Source organism: Octopus sinensis, linkage group LG2, assembly GCF_006345805.1.
Source record: "Octopus sinensis linkage group LG2, ASM634580v1, whole genome shotgun sequence".
NCBI lineage: Eukaryota > Metazoa > Mollusca > Cephalopoda > Octopoda > Octopodidae > Octopus > Octopus sinensis.
Window position 1 is genome coordinate 205,250,442 of NC_042998.1, and position 16,118 is coordinate 205,266,559.

Genomic DNA, 16,118 nt, shown 5'->3' on the forward strand with positions numbered 1-16,118 from the left:
AGAAATATTGGGCTGGTTGCATAACGAAACTTCTCAAAACCAGTATTTCTGGAGGTGGTGAAAATTTCTGTCCTCATGTCCAATTATAGGTCAGGGTTTAATATAAACCAATTTGTTAACCAAACAGGAACCCATGAACAATTTCATTAATAAAAAAATATGGAAGACCTGATGTACAATAATAATTCTATGTTATTTACTGGGTTATTTTTTTTACCCCTCATCTTACCGTTTCATCATCGTCATCGTTTAACGTCCATTTTCTATGCTGGCATGGGTTGGACGGTTTGACTGAGGAGTGACAAGCCAGAAAGCTGCACCAGGCTCCAAGCTGATCTGGCAAGGTTTCTACAGCTGGATGCCCTTCCTAATGCCAACCACACCAAGAGTGCAGTGGGTGCTTTTTAATTGCCACCAGCACAGGAACCAGTCAGGCAGACCTGGCATCATAAATATGTGTGTATATAGGTTTATAGGATTGCGTGGGCTTGTACATGAGCAGAGGTCGGTTTATACTTGCATGTATGTATCTTTTCCCTGTTAGACGGTGGTGAAAGGAACATATACACATATATATACAACTTTCGACAGAGTAACAATTATATAACAGTTTAAAAGATATATTTAATAATAGTTTCAAATTTTGGCACAAGGTCCTGCAAGTTCAAGGGAGGGGCTAAGTTGATAACATCAACTTATTTTATCCATCTCAGGATGAAAGGTAAAGTTGCCCTCAGCAGAATTTGAACTCAAAACAACGAAATGCATTTTAAAGCAACATGCTAATGATTCTGTCAGCCTGAGCGCAATCCAATGACTGAGACCGGTAAAAGATAAAAGATTTCCAATCATACAAATGCACACACACACACACAAATATATAATGTATGTTTTTATATACACATGTGTGTATATAATATACACAGTGACAAAATATTACACACGCACACACACACACGACATGTACATCTCTCTCTATATATAAAGCTGAAGTTGTCTTTGTATGGCAGGTTTGGTAGCCTTCAACTAACACTCTCTCCTCCGACACCCTGTGGCACAAGTTGACCAAAATTGAGAGTATGATAGAAGAAGGCTTGCTCTTCCTTCCGTAGAAGATAAAATTCAAATCGGACCATGTTAACACCAATAATTATTTACATCAAAATGGTGCTTTTTTTTTCTATGAAAATCCCTATTTTTTACGATTTTTTGATTGCTGTGTCGCCATTTTTCGGTGTATTTCAACCAGAAAAATGTTCACTTAAAGAGAATAACAAGCTACATAATGCAAAATGTTTACTTTTCAAAAAGGGTCAAAATAAACCCGAGCAACGCTGGATGATACTGCTAGTATATTATATACATGAAAGTGTGTGGCCTAGTGGTTAGGGTGTTGCACTCAGGATTGCTAGATCGTGGGTTCAATTTCTGGACAGGGCAGGGCATTGTGTCCTTGAGCAAAATACTTCATTTCATGTTTCTCCAGTCCACTCAGCTGTAAGTGGGCCACCCTGCAATGAAGTAGCCTTCAAGTTGAGGTGAATTTTGGCCTGCTTGCCTAACCAGTGGGGTGCCATCAACCAAAAGCTAAAGTAATGTAAAGCGCATTGTGACCAGCGATGTATAATATCATTCAATAATCTGGTTGATACCTTGATATAACACACACAAGTATATTATATATACATGTATATATAATTAGAAATCTCGTGTCCATACATTCAGAAGATTGCATCTTCATGGCTTTTTAGTTCCATGTGAAGGACATCAGTTTCATTTGACCTTTGGTGAGTATTTTGTCAACTGAACTCAGGCCCTCCTCTCTCTCCCTCTGTATCATCATCATTTAACATCCGTTGGACGGTTTGACTGGAAACTGGTAAGCTAGGGAGATGCACCAGGTTCTGATCTGATGTTTCTACGCTGGGTTCCCTTCCTCATGCCAACCACTCCAAGAGTGGAGTCGGTGTTTTTTACATGCCACCAGCATGGGTGCCACTGACCTGATACCAGCATCAGCCGTGACTACAGTCACAGTTGGCTGGCCAGCACAGTATATCGCCAAACGCCTCAGTCACCTGTCACTGCTCCACCAGACAGTTTATATATAAACTTTTACAGGAGAAAGATTGACAATAACTTATATAAACACTTATCATCATCATCATTTAACGTCCGTTTTCCATGCTGGCATGGGTTGGATGGTTTAACCGGGGTCTGGTAAGTCATGGAGGTTGAACCAGGTTCCAGTCTGGGTTGGCAGTGTTTCTACAGCTTGATGCCCTTCCTAATGCCAACCACTCCAAGAGTGTAGTGGGTGCTGTTTACGTGCCACCGGCACAGGGGCCAGAGGGGGCTGACAAACGACCACGATTGGTTGGTGGTTTTTATATGCCACCGACACGGACGCCAGTCACGGCAGCACTGGCATCTGCCACATTCGGACGGTGCTTTTTACGTGTCACCGGCACAGGGATCACAACTACAATTTCCATTATATAATTTTAAAAAAACAGTGCTTTATATTTATGATTCTCTTCTTTAAAAAGGTTTCTCAACATCAACTTCCGGTATTGACGCAAAACGGAGAGGTCTCTCACTCTCTATTTTAATGTCCATTATTTGCAAACAACTGGGATAAATTACTGAAAGAAATATTTACAAAAGTCACAAATTCAAATATTCGGCCCAAGATAGTTTTTAATGTGCTTTTGTTCACATGGAATTTTTTTTTTCATTCATTGTTTGCAATGTTCTCTCTCTCTCTCTCTCTCTCTCTCTTCTTTCGCACAAAGTTTGATTTCGTTCCGAACTTGCACACTTCGTTAATTTTCATTAAAAATGATTCATTTTCTTTTTGCATGCCATGTTCAGCTCTATGTATTTGTGGTCAGTCACATGCACGTGTGGTTTTGTATGTGCGTTTGTATACAGTTATGTATATGTACAGACATAAATACATATGCATACATCTTTTTTCTGTGTATGTGTGCATGCGTGAGAAAGAGAGTGATGTCTAGGTAGCACTCTCTCTCTCTCTCTTTCTCACACACACATGCGTACAAGAAAGATGTCTGCCTGTTTATTTATGTATGTACATATACAAGACAACACACCCCTTCACTCGCTCTTCCTCTCACACACATACACGTCTATTTCATCTGATGTTTGATAGTGTGTGTGTGTGTGTGCATTGTTCCACAATCGCCAGAAAAAAAGTAGAGGAATTTGCTTTCTTGATGTTCCTTTGGCACAGGTAAAGCGTTTGTAACATTGCTTCTCTCCAAGGTGAAGTAACAAAAAAGAATTGCAGTTGCTGTACCATTGTCTGGCTTTGCTGCCGCCATTCTCGCAGGAGGACAAACAGCTCATTCTGCTTTGAAATTACCAGAGAGCCTTGTCACAAACGACAATCCAGTTTGTAACAGAAGCAAAGATTCAGGTTCAGCAGAAGTGTTGTGCCAATGCCACCTGATCATTTGGGATGCACCATGTCACATGGAGGTGCAATGGAAGCTCTTGGTAAGACCTTACAGGACATCAGAGGCAACAATAAATCTATGGGAAGTGTGACATTAGTTTTATCAGGAGACTTCAGACAGACATTACCAGTCATTCCGAGACAAACAAGATCTGATGAAATAAAAACGTGCATTAAGTCTTCACACCTATGGAATAACATCCTAGCTTTATTACATGGGGACCAATGTGCAAAAAAAGTTTTCAACCTGGCTCCTCCAATTAAAAAATGGCAAGTCTCATTTGATGGGAATGGTGATATCAGTTTGGCACATATTGCTATCATGGTGAATTCTCCCAGCTGAATTGAAGAATGGTATTTCCAGACTTAAGCAATAATTATAATTCACATGACTGGTTGTGTGAAAGAGCAATTCTTGCTCCAAAAAATGAGACAGTAGCAAGGATTAACCATGAATAATTGAATAAGATTCCAACAATCATTAAGAAGTACAAATCAGTTGATTCCGTCCTTGAAAATCAAGCTGTCCATTACCCAACAGAGTTCCTTAATTCTCTTGAGCCACCTGGAATTCCTCCACATAAACTTTTTCTGAAGGTAGGAGTCCCGATAATGCTTCTAAGAAATTTAGATCCTCCTAAATTATGCAATGGGACAAAGTTGATTGTGAAGACATTATCACCTAATGTGACAGAGACTACCATCATCACTGGCTGTGCCTCTGGGGAAGAGGTTTTCCTTCCAACAATTCCAATCAAACCAACAGTCATACCATTTGAGTTCAAACAAACACAATTCTCAGTGTGACTTTGCTTTGCAATGTCCATTAATAAAGCTCAAGGTCAGTTTTTAAAGTCTAATGGCTTGCTTGTCTCATGGTCACCTTTATGTTGGTTGCTCCAGGGTAGGTAGTTTGCAAGACTTATTTGTCTATGCTCCAAACCAGAAAACAAAGAATGTTGTTTACCCAGCTCAACATATGTGTCAGAATTTATCTCCTTTCATAAAAGTGATAAATTTTGTATTTTTGTTTCCAGCTGTAGAAACCTTGCCAGATCAGATTGGAGCTTGGTGCCGCCTACTGGCTTGCCAGTCCCCAGTCAAACCATCCGACCCTTGCCAGCATGGAAAACGGATGTTAAACAATTATTATTATTATGAATTAAGAATTGATTTCCCAATTAAAGAATAAATTGAATTTGGAATAAATTTCTATACAACATATTTTGCTTTTTTCTTCCAGTATATAAGGAAAAATTTCATTCCGGGCAATGCCAGGTGCCTCTGCTAGTACATATATATGTGTGTGTGTGTGTGCATATATATATACACACATGCACACATATATATATATATATTATACATATATAGTCAATCCAAAACAAGAACAAGCAAGAAAAAACAAGAACACGAGGACGTGGAATAAGAACTGTGTTATTGGACGCTCAGGAAAGGAAAGAAAAGAAAGAGGATTTCATGTTTCGAGCTGAGCTCTTCATCAGAGATATAGAAAAAGTCCAAAGAAGGGAAGAGGGAGAAAGCAAATCGCCAATGATACACACGCAGTCACATACTGAAAAACTACATATATATATATATATATATACATATATATATACATATACATATATATATATATAGGCGAAAGTAAAGAATACTTCGAAAATGGGTGGTGTACGTATTCGTTACCTCCACCTACAAACAAACATACACACATAAAAAAAAAAATATATATATATATATACATACACACACATATGCAAACTCATATAAACACATACAAACATACATATATATACACATACAACCATATATAAACACACACATATATAAACACACAAACATATATATATGCATACAAACACATATATACGCATACAAACATATATACATATATACACATACATATATATACACATACATATACACACATACATACATATATATACACATACATATACACACATACATACATATATATACACATACATATACACACACATACATACATATATACACATATATATACACATACATACACATATATATACACATACATACACATATATATATACATACACATATATATACACATACATACACATATATATACACATACATACATATATACACATATATACATATACACACATACATATACATACACATATACACACACATATATACATATACACACACATATATACATATACACACACACATATACATATACACACACACACATATACATATACACACACACATATATATATACTATATACACACACACATATATACACATACATATATATACACACATATATATATACACATACATATACACATATATATATATATACACACATATATATATATACACACACATACGCAATACATATATACATAAGCAAACTTCATACAGAAAAACATTGCTTAGCAACCACATGGTTCCAGGTTCAGTCTCACTGCTTGGCACCTTGGGTAAGTGTGCACTATAGCCTTGGGCTAAACAAAGCCTTGAGTGGATTTGGTAGACGGAAACTGAAAGAAGCCTGTCGTATATACATATGTATGTGTGTATATATGTTTGTCCCCCGTCATCCCATCATCGCTTGAGAACCGATGCTGGTGTATTTACGTCCCCGTAACTTAGCAGTTCGGCAAAAAGAGACTGATAGAATAAGTACCAGGCTTATAAAGAATAAGTCCTGGGTTCGATTTGTGTATATGTATATTTGTGTATGTATATATATATATATATATATATATATATGTTTGCATATGTGTATAAATATATGTTTGCGTATGTATATATGGCTGTATGTGTATATATACATATATATATAATATATTTGTGTATGTATATATGTTTGTATATGTGTATATTTCAGCAGACGATCAGTGATCTTGAAATATTGGAAGGCTCTCGGTGTGAAAGTATAGAAGCTCTTGTGTTAACGCAAAGGCTCAGATGGAGTGGTCATCTGGTCAGGATGAAGGATTCAAGGATGCCAAAACAACTCTTTTATGGAGAGTTAGACAAAGGAGAACGACCTCCACATAAACCAAAAAAGAGGTATAAGGACTTGCTGAAGGCTTCCTTAAGAGATGATTGCATCTCTCCTGACACATGGGAAGGCATAGCTATTGATCGTAGCAGGTGGAGAAGGATTGTGCATGAGGGGACAGCCACGTTTGAGATATCTCGAGTTGTACATGAGAAAGTAAGGAGGGATGTCAGGAAGGGCATCGCTGTTACACTTCCAGATGGGAAGGGTCTTCCCATGATGTTGACATGCAGTGTCTGTGCAAGACCCTGCCTCAGTAAAGCTGGACTCAGGAGTCCTCTTCGTAGTCATAAAGCGAGACAGATGAGTGACAATCTGGCCACTGGCGGTGGTGTTAGACACCATACTAATCATATCTGTCGGGCATGTGGAAGAGAGTGTAATTCGGCAGGAGGACTTAAAGGACATGCAAAGGTACATGAAGCCCAGTTACAACTACAGCCGGCTATTACCGGTAATGGTTTTAGTTGCCAATTCTGTACAAGACTGGGCTAAAAAGTCACATTCGATCACACCGCCAGTAACAGTTAAGCTTCGTGCAATGGCCATACTCGATAACGAGGGGGCAGCCATAATAATATTGTATGTATATCTATATATATATATATATATAATATGTTTGTGTATGTATATATATATGTTTGTGTATGTATATGTATATATATGTTCGAGTGAAGGCGGTGCTTCAGCATGGCCGCAGTCAAATAACTGAAACAAGTAAAAGAATATGAGAGAGAGAAAGCGTGAGAAATATATGCATACATATGTACAAACGTTACTATCCATACATATATATACACACAAAGCTATACACAGATATATACACACCGAATGTTATAGACTTAAAAGAAATTTCTACCACGTACCTATGTAGAAGAAGCCAGCGCTTGCCATTTTATCTGCAGAAATGTTGTCCTCTTTCGACCAAGTACTAGAAAAACTGTCCAAACGGTCGTAAAAAAAGGTGTAGGCTGGAATCTTTGGGTTAGTATTCTGTCTTGGAACATTACCACATTCTCTGCCTTGTACAAACGGACAATCGGGAAACCACTTGCTGTGTTCCGTGGACACCACGTCGGTTTGAACCCATTTTTCTAAATGCCCCCTACAAAAAACACAGGCGACTGCGTCTTTGTGTCCTGTGTAATAAAAACCTTGTCGAGCCACCTCCTCCCTAGAAACAGCTCCATTCAGTGGCCAAGTATGGAATGTGTCGAGACGGACGGACTCTATCTTGAGGTAAGAAGGGTCGTTGATATACTCCATGGAAATAATGCTAACCAAGAATTTCTGCCTGCAGTTACTTCTTTCTTGATATCTGTTAATTTTGTGGCTGAAAGGAAGCAGGAAATATCGTCGAATAAGCAACAATCCACAGAAAATTGACGAAAACAGTGAGCATCGTCTTTGTTTCGTTTACTCCATCGCTTATTAATTAAGATTAAAACATTAATGAGATTTCTACGTTTCTCTTTCGCACCTGTTGTTTACCAATTAGGGATTGTAACATGTTCACAGCAAATTGTTCTAAAAGTAAATGCTCTGGATGTAAGAGGAAAATTAGACTATCAACTCTGAATTGTGTTTAAATTGCGGAGACAAGGTTAAGACATTATTAACGAAATGTTAATTAATGAAAGATTAATTAGTCCGAGTTAAAAGAAGTGCGTTGGTTGGGAGGGAAGGGCAGAGTTGTCGCCCTTTAGTTGACTTGAAAAATAAAATCGGGTTTGGCGGAAAGAATTTCTTTCAGGAAGAAGACGAGGTGGTCAGAGTTTCAAATCATGGGGATTCCCTGTGCCTAGAATATAACAAAGACAACGGTGTTGGACAGAAAATGGAAGAGAGAATAGTAGAAATGATAAAATAGGTTGGAAAGAGAGAGATAGATAGATACAGAGTGAAGGAGAAAGAAAATGAACAGAGAGTAAGACTGAATGTGGCGAAAAAAAAAGGGGGGGGGACAAAAGCGTGTGGGTGTTGAAGTGGGAGAAAATTGAGAGACGAGAAAGGCCAAGAGGAGCAAGTGTAGAGTCACTCCTTAAACCGAAGTAAAAAGACCATAGACCAAGTGAGGAACTCAAACAGGAATTGAACGTTAAGCAAATGGAATAAGATTAAAATTACTTCATGTCTGGATTAAGCCAGCTTTTGCAAAAGTATTTCTTTCCTTCTTCAACTTTCTAATTGGGGAAACTTCACAAAACTATTCAACCTTCACCAGTTTCCTCGGCTCTTCTATTGTTTACTTTTTCTTATAAACTCATCAAAGACGCTTGATTCCAATGCTACGGCGTTCGGTGACAAAAGCAAGGATTGCGGTTTCAAATCTAAACGTTTGTTCGAATACTTGGAGATGTGGAGATATTCTTTCGACTAGAAATTGGCGATGCCTGAGCTGGTGAGGCCCATACTGTTCCCGAGATGTAACTTCAAATCTAGGCCGTATCTATATGTAACAGAAATGGTTTCCTGTTGGCCAGTGAAGCTGTATCCTCCACTCGCTAAAAAGTGGAAGTAGTCGACTTTTATAAATAGACCAGTTGCAGCCTGTCGACAGGGTGGAAATAGTAATTATGCTAAGTGGCTGTTATAGCGATACAACCAACCTGTTGAGGATAATAACACTGAATGGGGTTAATGTTTACAACTTGACCTGGAAACGAAAATCAGAAAACAAAGAGTGCAACAGGTGGGGGGAAAATCTGTTGGAAATATGTACGAAACAAAACAAAAAATGCGCGCAAAGCAACGACAGGGTCGGGAGAAGACTTCGGAAAATTCACAAGATCCGAGTTTTTCCTTTTCATAACTTTTAGGAAAATGGGTTTCTTTTTTTTTTTTTCAATGAAATTTTATAGAAATACCTTTCAAACGGCATACATTACGGGGTGAGGAGAGGACTTCGGAAAATTCACAAGATCCGAGTTTTTCCTTCGTAACTGTTAGGAAAATGCGTTTTTTTTTTTTGAATTTTGTTTAAATACCTTTCAAACGATTATAAAGTAATTTGTGGGGAAAATCTTGAAGTGGGGAGAGGACTTTCGGAAACATCCCAAGATCCGAACTTTTCCTCGTTATATTCCGAAATCACATTCAACTTTCTACAGATGCCCTGGCCTAGTACTACTAGTACTACTACTACTTCTACTACTACACTACGCAGTGTTTATTTCTACCCACTTTCAATTTTCAATAATTTTTTATGTTTTGATTTCATTTTATCTGGAATTATTTTTACGCATTTTAAAACCCTTCCGTCGTTATTCTTATTCACTCATTATTACCTTCTGTGTGTGTGTGTGTGTATATATGTGTGTGTGTGTATATATGTGTGTGTGTGTGTGTTTGTATATATACATATATATATATATATGAGAGAGAGAGTAATAACGGGTGAATAAGAATAACGACGGAAGGGTTAAAAAAAGCGTAAAAATAATTGAAGATATATATATATATATATATATATATATATAGAGAGAGAGAGAGAGAGAGAGAGAGAGAGAGAGATAAAACTTACTTGGAAAAGGATGCGTGGCGTTCGATCATATAATAATATAAATAATATATGAATATATGCAATATGCAGTGGGCTGAGGACAACAACATGCAGTTTAATGCAGGTAAGTTCCAGGCCCTGCGCTACCGGCACACAAAGGTAAACGACATGCAGACCGGATACACTGGCGCGGGAAGAATTGCAATCCCTGAGTCAAAATCAGTGCGTGACCTGGGCGTGCTAACGTTTCTGCCAGCTCACCGCCTTCTACTACAAATATTGAATATCTGTTATGTATTTGAAGGGAGACTTGTAACCGAACTGCAGTAAAATAGGTGCCTTGATTCATTTCCAGAACCTGCGAGAGGGGAAAGCAATTTTGTAGCTCTTTAAATTCATGTTAGCCACCATAACTTTCCTCTCTAAATATTTAGTAGTTAACTTTGCAACGATATACTAATGCCCGAATAATTTATTAGCAACGAATTAACTCCTGATATTTCTTGCTAGTTTTATTTACAATTTCTGTTTTAATTACTCACTTGATTCGGGAGCGAGGAAGATCTATAAGAGAACATCAACAGCGGGCCCTGGCTCGGGTTAATATCTCAGTTCCGGAGCTGGCGGGATTATAGAGATGTGATGAGAAGAGACCAGATGGTTTTACCCTTTGTCCCTGGGGAGTTTAGTCATTTGTGACCACGGTCTGATTGAGGAAAGTTGTCTTTTTGAGACTGTTTGTTGAATACATTATTATTATTATTATTATTATTATTATTATTATTATTATTATTATTACGGCTGGAATTTGTTGTTGAAGCGATTTGCGCGTATTTGTTTTTTGCTGTTTTTCTCCCCGTTGTGGGGGGTGAAAAAATTAGCTTTTAATCATGGAAAGCTATGCAAAAACCGCTGCAATGAGAGCAGATACGCTATTAGAAGCAAAGCAGATGAAAGTTGACATGGGCGATATTATAAAAAGCGAGCAGCTTGTGCAGAGAGAGGGAGACACAATTAAGCTGGTCCCTCCGGAGGAAGCGGTTAACGACAAGAGTAATAGCACGGTGGTGTACCGCGCACAAGCGGTCGCCAACAACAAGATTATCAGAAGACTATGTTGAAGAGTGTCAGGGAGCCATTATGAAGAGAGCAACATTTGTGAGCAGAGGAAGGAAATACGGCACGGTGGAGGTGAGGTTTGCCATCAATGAAGAGGCGGCCTCACATTCCCCCACTATTCTGCTGCCTGACAAGGTAGCGCTGCTGCCTACGTATAGGGGCAGGCGCAGTGTTCGAATCCGAATAGGGAGAGTGCCACCTGAAATAGAAACAGATTGGTTGATGGCAACTATTCTGGCTTCCACTGAGGACAGTCCAGAACTGGGACCAGTAGGAAGAACTGGTAGGGATGCGGTGTTGAGATGTGGCTTTTTGCCACATTCGAAGATATTGAAAGAATCCCCTAGCAAATAGAGATCGCGGGAGAAAGTTCCCTTAAAGTAATCGTTGAGGGTCGTCGACCCAATTGTTACGAATGTGGAGTGAGGGGACATAAGAGGATACAGTGCCTCCCCAAGCACGAGCATTCACAGAGTGAGAAGACTACGCAAAAGGAACGAGAGGTGGAAATGGAAGAGAAGTTTGAAGCAAAGAAGGGCGGAGATAGCAAGAGCGATAGAAGGCGTGTCAGAGAGACAGAAGAAGAAGAAGAAGAAGAAGAAGAAGAAGAAGAAAAGACAAAGCGAAGACGGCAAAGGAGGGGAGTGACGGGTTTGACAGTCCCAAAAGGAGAAAGAAGGCGAAGTCAAAGGATAACTCGCAGAGACCAGCAGCAGAAACGAAGAGGACGGCCAAAGAAGGTAGGGAGCCATCTAAACTTAAGAATACGCATGCAGTAGAGAAGGAACTAGAGGAAGAGGAATACAAACATGTGGGGTACGTGGTTTGCTTTGGGAAAAGTGTGGAGGTGGAAAGACGAATGTCCAAGTGGAAAGGTTTGGTGAGGGTGAAGCTGCCCAAGAAGAAAGAAAGGTGTTTTCTGTTGAACGAAGAAAAGTACGATGTATTTTGGGATTCTTTCGGTGAAGTGGTGACTATGATTGATGGGCCGGTGTTGTATAATGCAATGCGGCCCGTGGTGGAATATGCAAAGTTTGAAAATTCCAGACATAAAATATTAAATAATATGAACAATATTTTTTGTTTTAATGATAAAAATGTGAACTTTTTGTTTTAAAAAATAGGGAAAAAAGGGGGAAAACTGTCCAAAATCATATCCAAATGTAATCACTCGACTTCGGGGATCGAGTGGGCATTGCGCCCTCATTTTATCATTATTCATAATTTCATTCGTTTCTTTTATTTATTATTTTTTTTTTTTGCTCGATTTCGTTTTTGTATTTTTATGTCCCCGATTTTATGTTTTGTATTGCCTTTTGTGCTGTACAAGCGTCTATATTTAGCCCCTTGTGGATAATAAAAAAAGAGGTTTTACCCTTTGTCCCTGAGTAAGGCGTAGGTGCCTCATCTGGGACGCCACAGTCTGTGACTCCTTTGCTTCCTCCTACATCCTGGATGCCGCGGTAAATGGGAAGGTCACTACGTTCGTGGCCGAATGGAACAAAATCCTTAAGTTTCGGCACCTGTCACAGAAACCTTTCTTGCAGCCTGTAACATTTGAGACGTTTGGAGGAGCTGCACCGCGAACCTGGCGGCTCGCTGTACAGAGGTGCCAGGTGATGCGCGTGAGGGTGCTTAACTGTTTCAACACCCAGCCTCGCCATCGCCCGCGGTTATGCCGCCAGCGTGATGGCTTGCTTCAATAGGTTCCTTGTAATGTGTCAACGACCAATTGAGGCACTTAGTATTAAATTGATGTGGATGTATAAGAGTAAACACATAAGAGTATACACATAAGAGTATACATGCATGCACACATACATAAACAAAAGCGATTTATCTGAAAAACAAAGAGAAAAAGAGTTTTTACAGAAATTACCGAACAATTAGGGGTTTCTTTCACTTCTCGTTTCCTTTGTTTTTTTTCGAAAGGTTGTCTTTTTTCTCATTGAAACAAAAAAAAAACACACACACACGGCCAACTTATTTGATACAGTTGCCATAGAAATAGATAAATGAAACTATTGTGATGTGCTTTTAGAGTGATGACCATCTTAAATATATGGGGACACAAAGTGTGTGGAGAGATGGCGAGGGGAAGAGAGAGCAATTGACAATGAATAAATGAGACAATTCCAAGGTTATGTTTTCTGTTTCGAGAGTTTCTGGAAACCAAAAAGATCAGTGAAAAAGTCTGTTGATGTTAGAAACATTTAAAATAGATTTTTCTTTTGTTGAATCTTAAACGGGGTATAAAAAAAAATGTCAGTTTTAATAACCGGTGTATTTAAAATATTTTAAAAGAAATTTCGGCGGGGTTTCGGAATAGCTCAGCCACCTCAGTTGAATTTCTGTCGTTCTCGCCTGGATCTAATTTTTTTTCTTTCTTTCGATAAAGGTAGACTGATAACGAAAGGACCTGTGTGGCAAGTTCCGTAAAAATGTTTGATTTCAGCTGAATATTGATGCATTTTTTTGTGTGCATGTATTATGCGTTTGTATATATATCTGTTTAAATACTATATACACATTTATATATACACACACACACACACACACACACACACACAAAATACATAACCATGGTCCTTACACAAATATACATACGCGCTGAAAAGAAAGGGGATCTTTGTAACTAAACACTTTTAAACTTCGTATTCTGGTAGAATGTGTCACATAAAACATGTTTTTCTCTTGGCTTTCTTGAGAAAATTCTGTAGTTTGTAAGCTATTTGTTGTTTAATTTCTTGAAATCTGCCGGTCAAAGTGAAAAGATCCAAGAAACAAACTGGATCCAAATAATACATAAAGATAAGCGCAGGAGTGGCTGTGTGGTAAGTAGCTTGCTAACCAACCACATGATTCCGGGTTCAGTCCCACTGCATTGCACCTTGGGCAAGTGTCTTCTACTATAGCCTCGGGTCGACCAAAGCCTTGTGAGTGGATTTGGTAGACGGAAACTGAAGAAGCCTGTTGTATATATGTATATATATGTGTATGTGTTTGTCCCCCTAGCATTGATTGACAACCGATGCTGGTGTGTTTACGTCCCCGTCACTTAGTGGTTCGGCAAAAGAGACCGATAGAATAAGTACTGGGCTTACAAAGAATAAGTCCCGGGGTCGATTTGCTCGACTAAAGGCGGTGCTCCAGCATGGCCGCAGTCAAATGACTGAAACAAGTAAAAGAGAAAAAGAGTAAAGAGTATAAGCAAAAAAAAAAAATGTTGTACGGAAATTGCCAAACACTCACAATCCTTCTACTTTTATCGAGACATTTTCCGTTTTTCTAAGAACCAAACATTCAAAATGATAGAGTGGGGGTGGGGGAATCTTTTATTTTAATCAAATTTTAATCCATAATTTTCAAAACGTCGCCCTGCCCCACAAACGGCAGACATCAAAGTGACAAATTCTCTTTCGCCTCTTATTATATTTCCATATTCCGAGACAAAAAACTGCAACCACAACTATCCCCCCCCCCCCGTCAATTTCAGTCCTCTTATTATATTCCACTTTCTGAAACATTTGGAATTCACAATTTTAAAAAATTAAAAATTCTTAAACCCCTTCCACAATAATTTTTGGTTTTCGCTTCTTTTCCTTATTTTTCTCTCTCTCTCTTTCACATTTGCCAAATTGTAAAAACCTTTCTCTAAACGACATAAAATTTGAATAAAGATTAAAAATAAAAAAAGTCTTACCTTATTTTCGTTGACAATTGCCATCAAATCTAATTTTTTTACATACTATTTTTTCAACAAGACAAAAATAAGGAGAACCCTAAGGTACTTAAGACAAGGTGCTGCAGGGATAAACTTTTGCTATTCAATTAAAGAGAATGGGAGGAAAAGATACTTTCGATCTCGTTATACTTTTCATCAATTGAAAATATTCTTTTCTACATTTTAAATAACAGAAATCACCAATTCATAGATACTTCTTTCAAAATTCTAATTTCGATTTTCCCTCATCAATTTGTGGTGTGAGCTTTAGAATATTTTTTTATTGTGGAAACGAGCAGCGTGTGGACGGAGAAAGGATTTCTGTTTTGTTCTATATATATATATGTGCGTGTGTGTTTGTGTGTCTGTGTTTGTCCCCCTAGCAATGCTTGACAACCGATGCTGGTGTGTTTACGTCCCCGTCACCTAGCGGTTCGGCAAAGACCGATAGAAGAAGTACTGGGCTTACAAAGAATAAGTCCCGGGGTCGATTTGCTCGACTAAAAGGCGGTGCTCTAGCATGGCCGCAGTCAAATGACTGAAACAAGTAAAAGAGTAAAGAGTAAAAGAGAGTTATACTTGTTTCTGCTTTTCATCCTGTCAGATATCGATCACTAAAGTGCTGTGATCGATTCTTCTTGCCTTTATTTTTCTCTTTATTTTCTCACCAAATTGGCTGCGTTCAAGTCTCCGGTTTCCTCCGTAGAAGTTTTTTGTTTTGGTTGTTGTTAAAGAGATTTTCTCGTAAAACTATGATAAGCCTTCAAATGTTAGACGAAGAGACAAGTCAGTTAAACTAACATATCAGTGACATCAACACAACTGAACCGGGAGAGACGCCAACACGAACAAGAAACGTTACACCTACCTCATTCAAAGACGCATTTGGTTTTCACTTTCAATGGAAGCTGGTTTTTCCCCTTTCTCTCTCTCTCTCTCTTCTAAAACTTCACAGTAAAAGTCTCACTCAACATTACCGTTCACGTCTGCTCGAAAGAACGAGCCCGAGTGAGTAAAAAAATCAACAAACGGAGAATACGTTCATCTAAAACGTGTTGCCGTTTGCGGAAATTACATCAACAATGACGTGCTTTATTGTACTCATTGATCTAGTTCCGCTAACGACGAAATGAGCCGATCCTTATGAGTATCAAGTGCGGGAAATGTAATTTTGCTTTCGTTTAGTTTTTGTGTTATTTGGGACACTCGATTCCTGAACATTTT

At 38.5% G+C, this 16,118-nt stretch overlaps 1 protein-coding gene across 3 annotated transcripts in view; it reads right to left on the reverse strand.

Annotated features, from left to right (window-relative positions):
* The window catches only part of LOC115230550 (baculoviral IAP repeat-containing protein 7-B), a 40,107-nt gene extending 24,190 nt beyond the window's left edge, over positions 1 to 15,917 (reverse strand). Inside the window, exons 1-2 of one of the 3 annotated variants that reach the window (XM_029800711.2) lie at positions 15,763 to 15,917; positions 7,416 to 7,882 (exon numbers count right to left, since the gene is read on the reverse strand). In XM_029800711.2, coding sequence (XP_029656571.1) covers positions 7,416 to 7,882; positions 15,763 to 15,767 — 472 coding nt within the window. In that variant the 5' untranslated portion in view covers positions 15,768 to 15,917. Of the gene's footprint in view, positions 1 to 7,415; positions 7,883 to 8,676; positions 9,185 to 15,473; positions 15,601 to 15,762 lie in introns of those variants that run through there. The other 2 variants (XM_029800705.2, XM_029800716.2) reach the window with 2 other exon arrangements.
* Between the last annotated feature and the right edge of the window lie 201 nt (positions 15,918 to 16,118).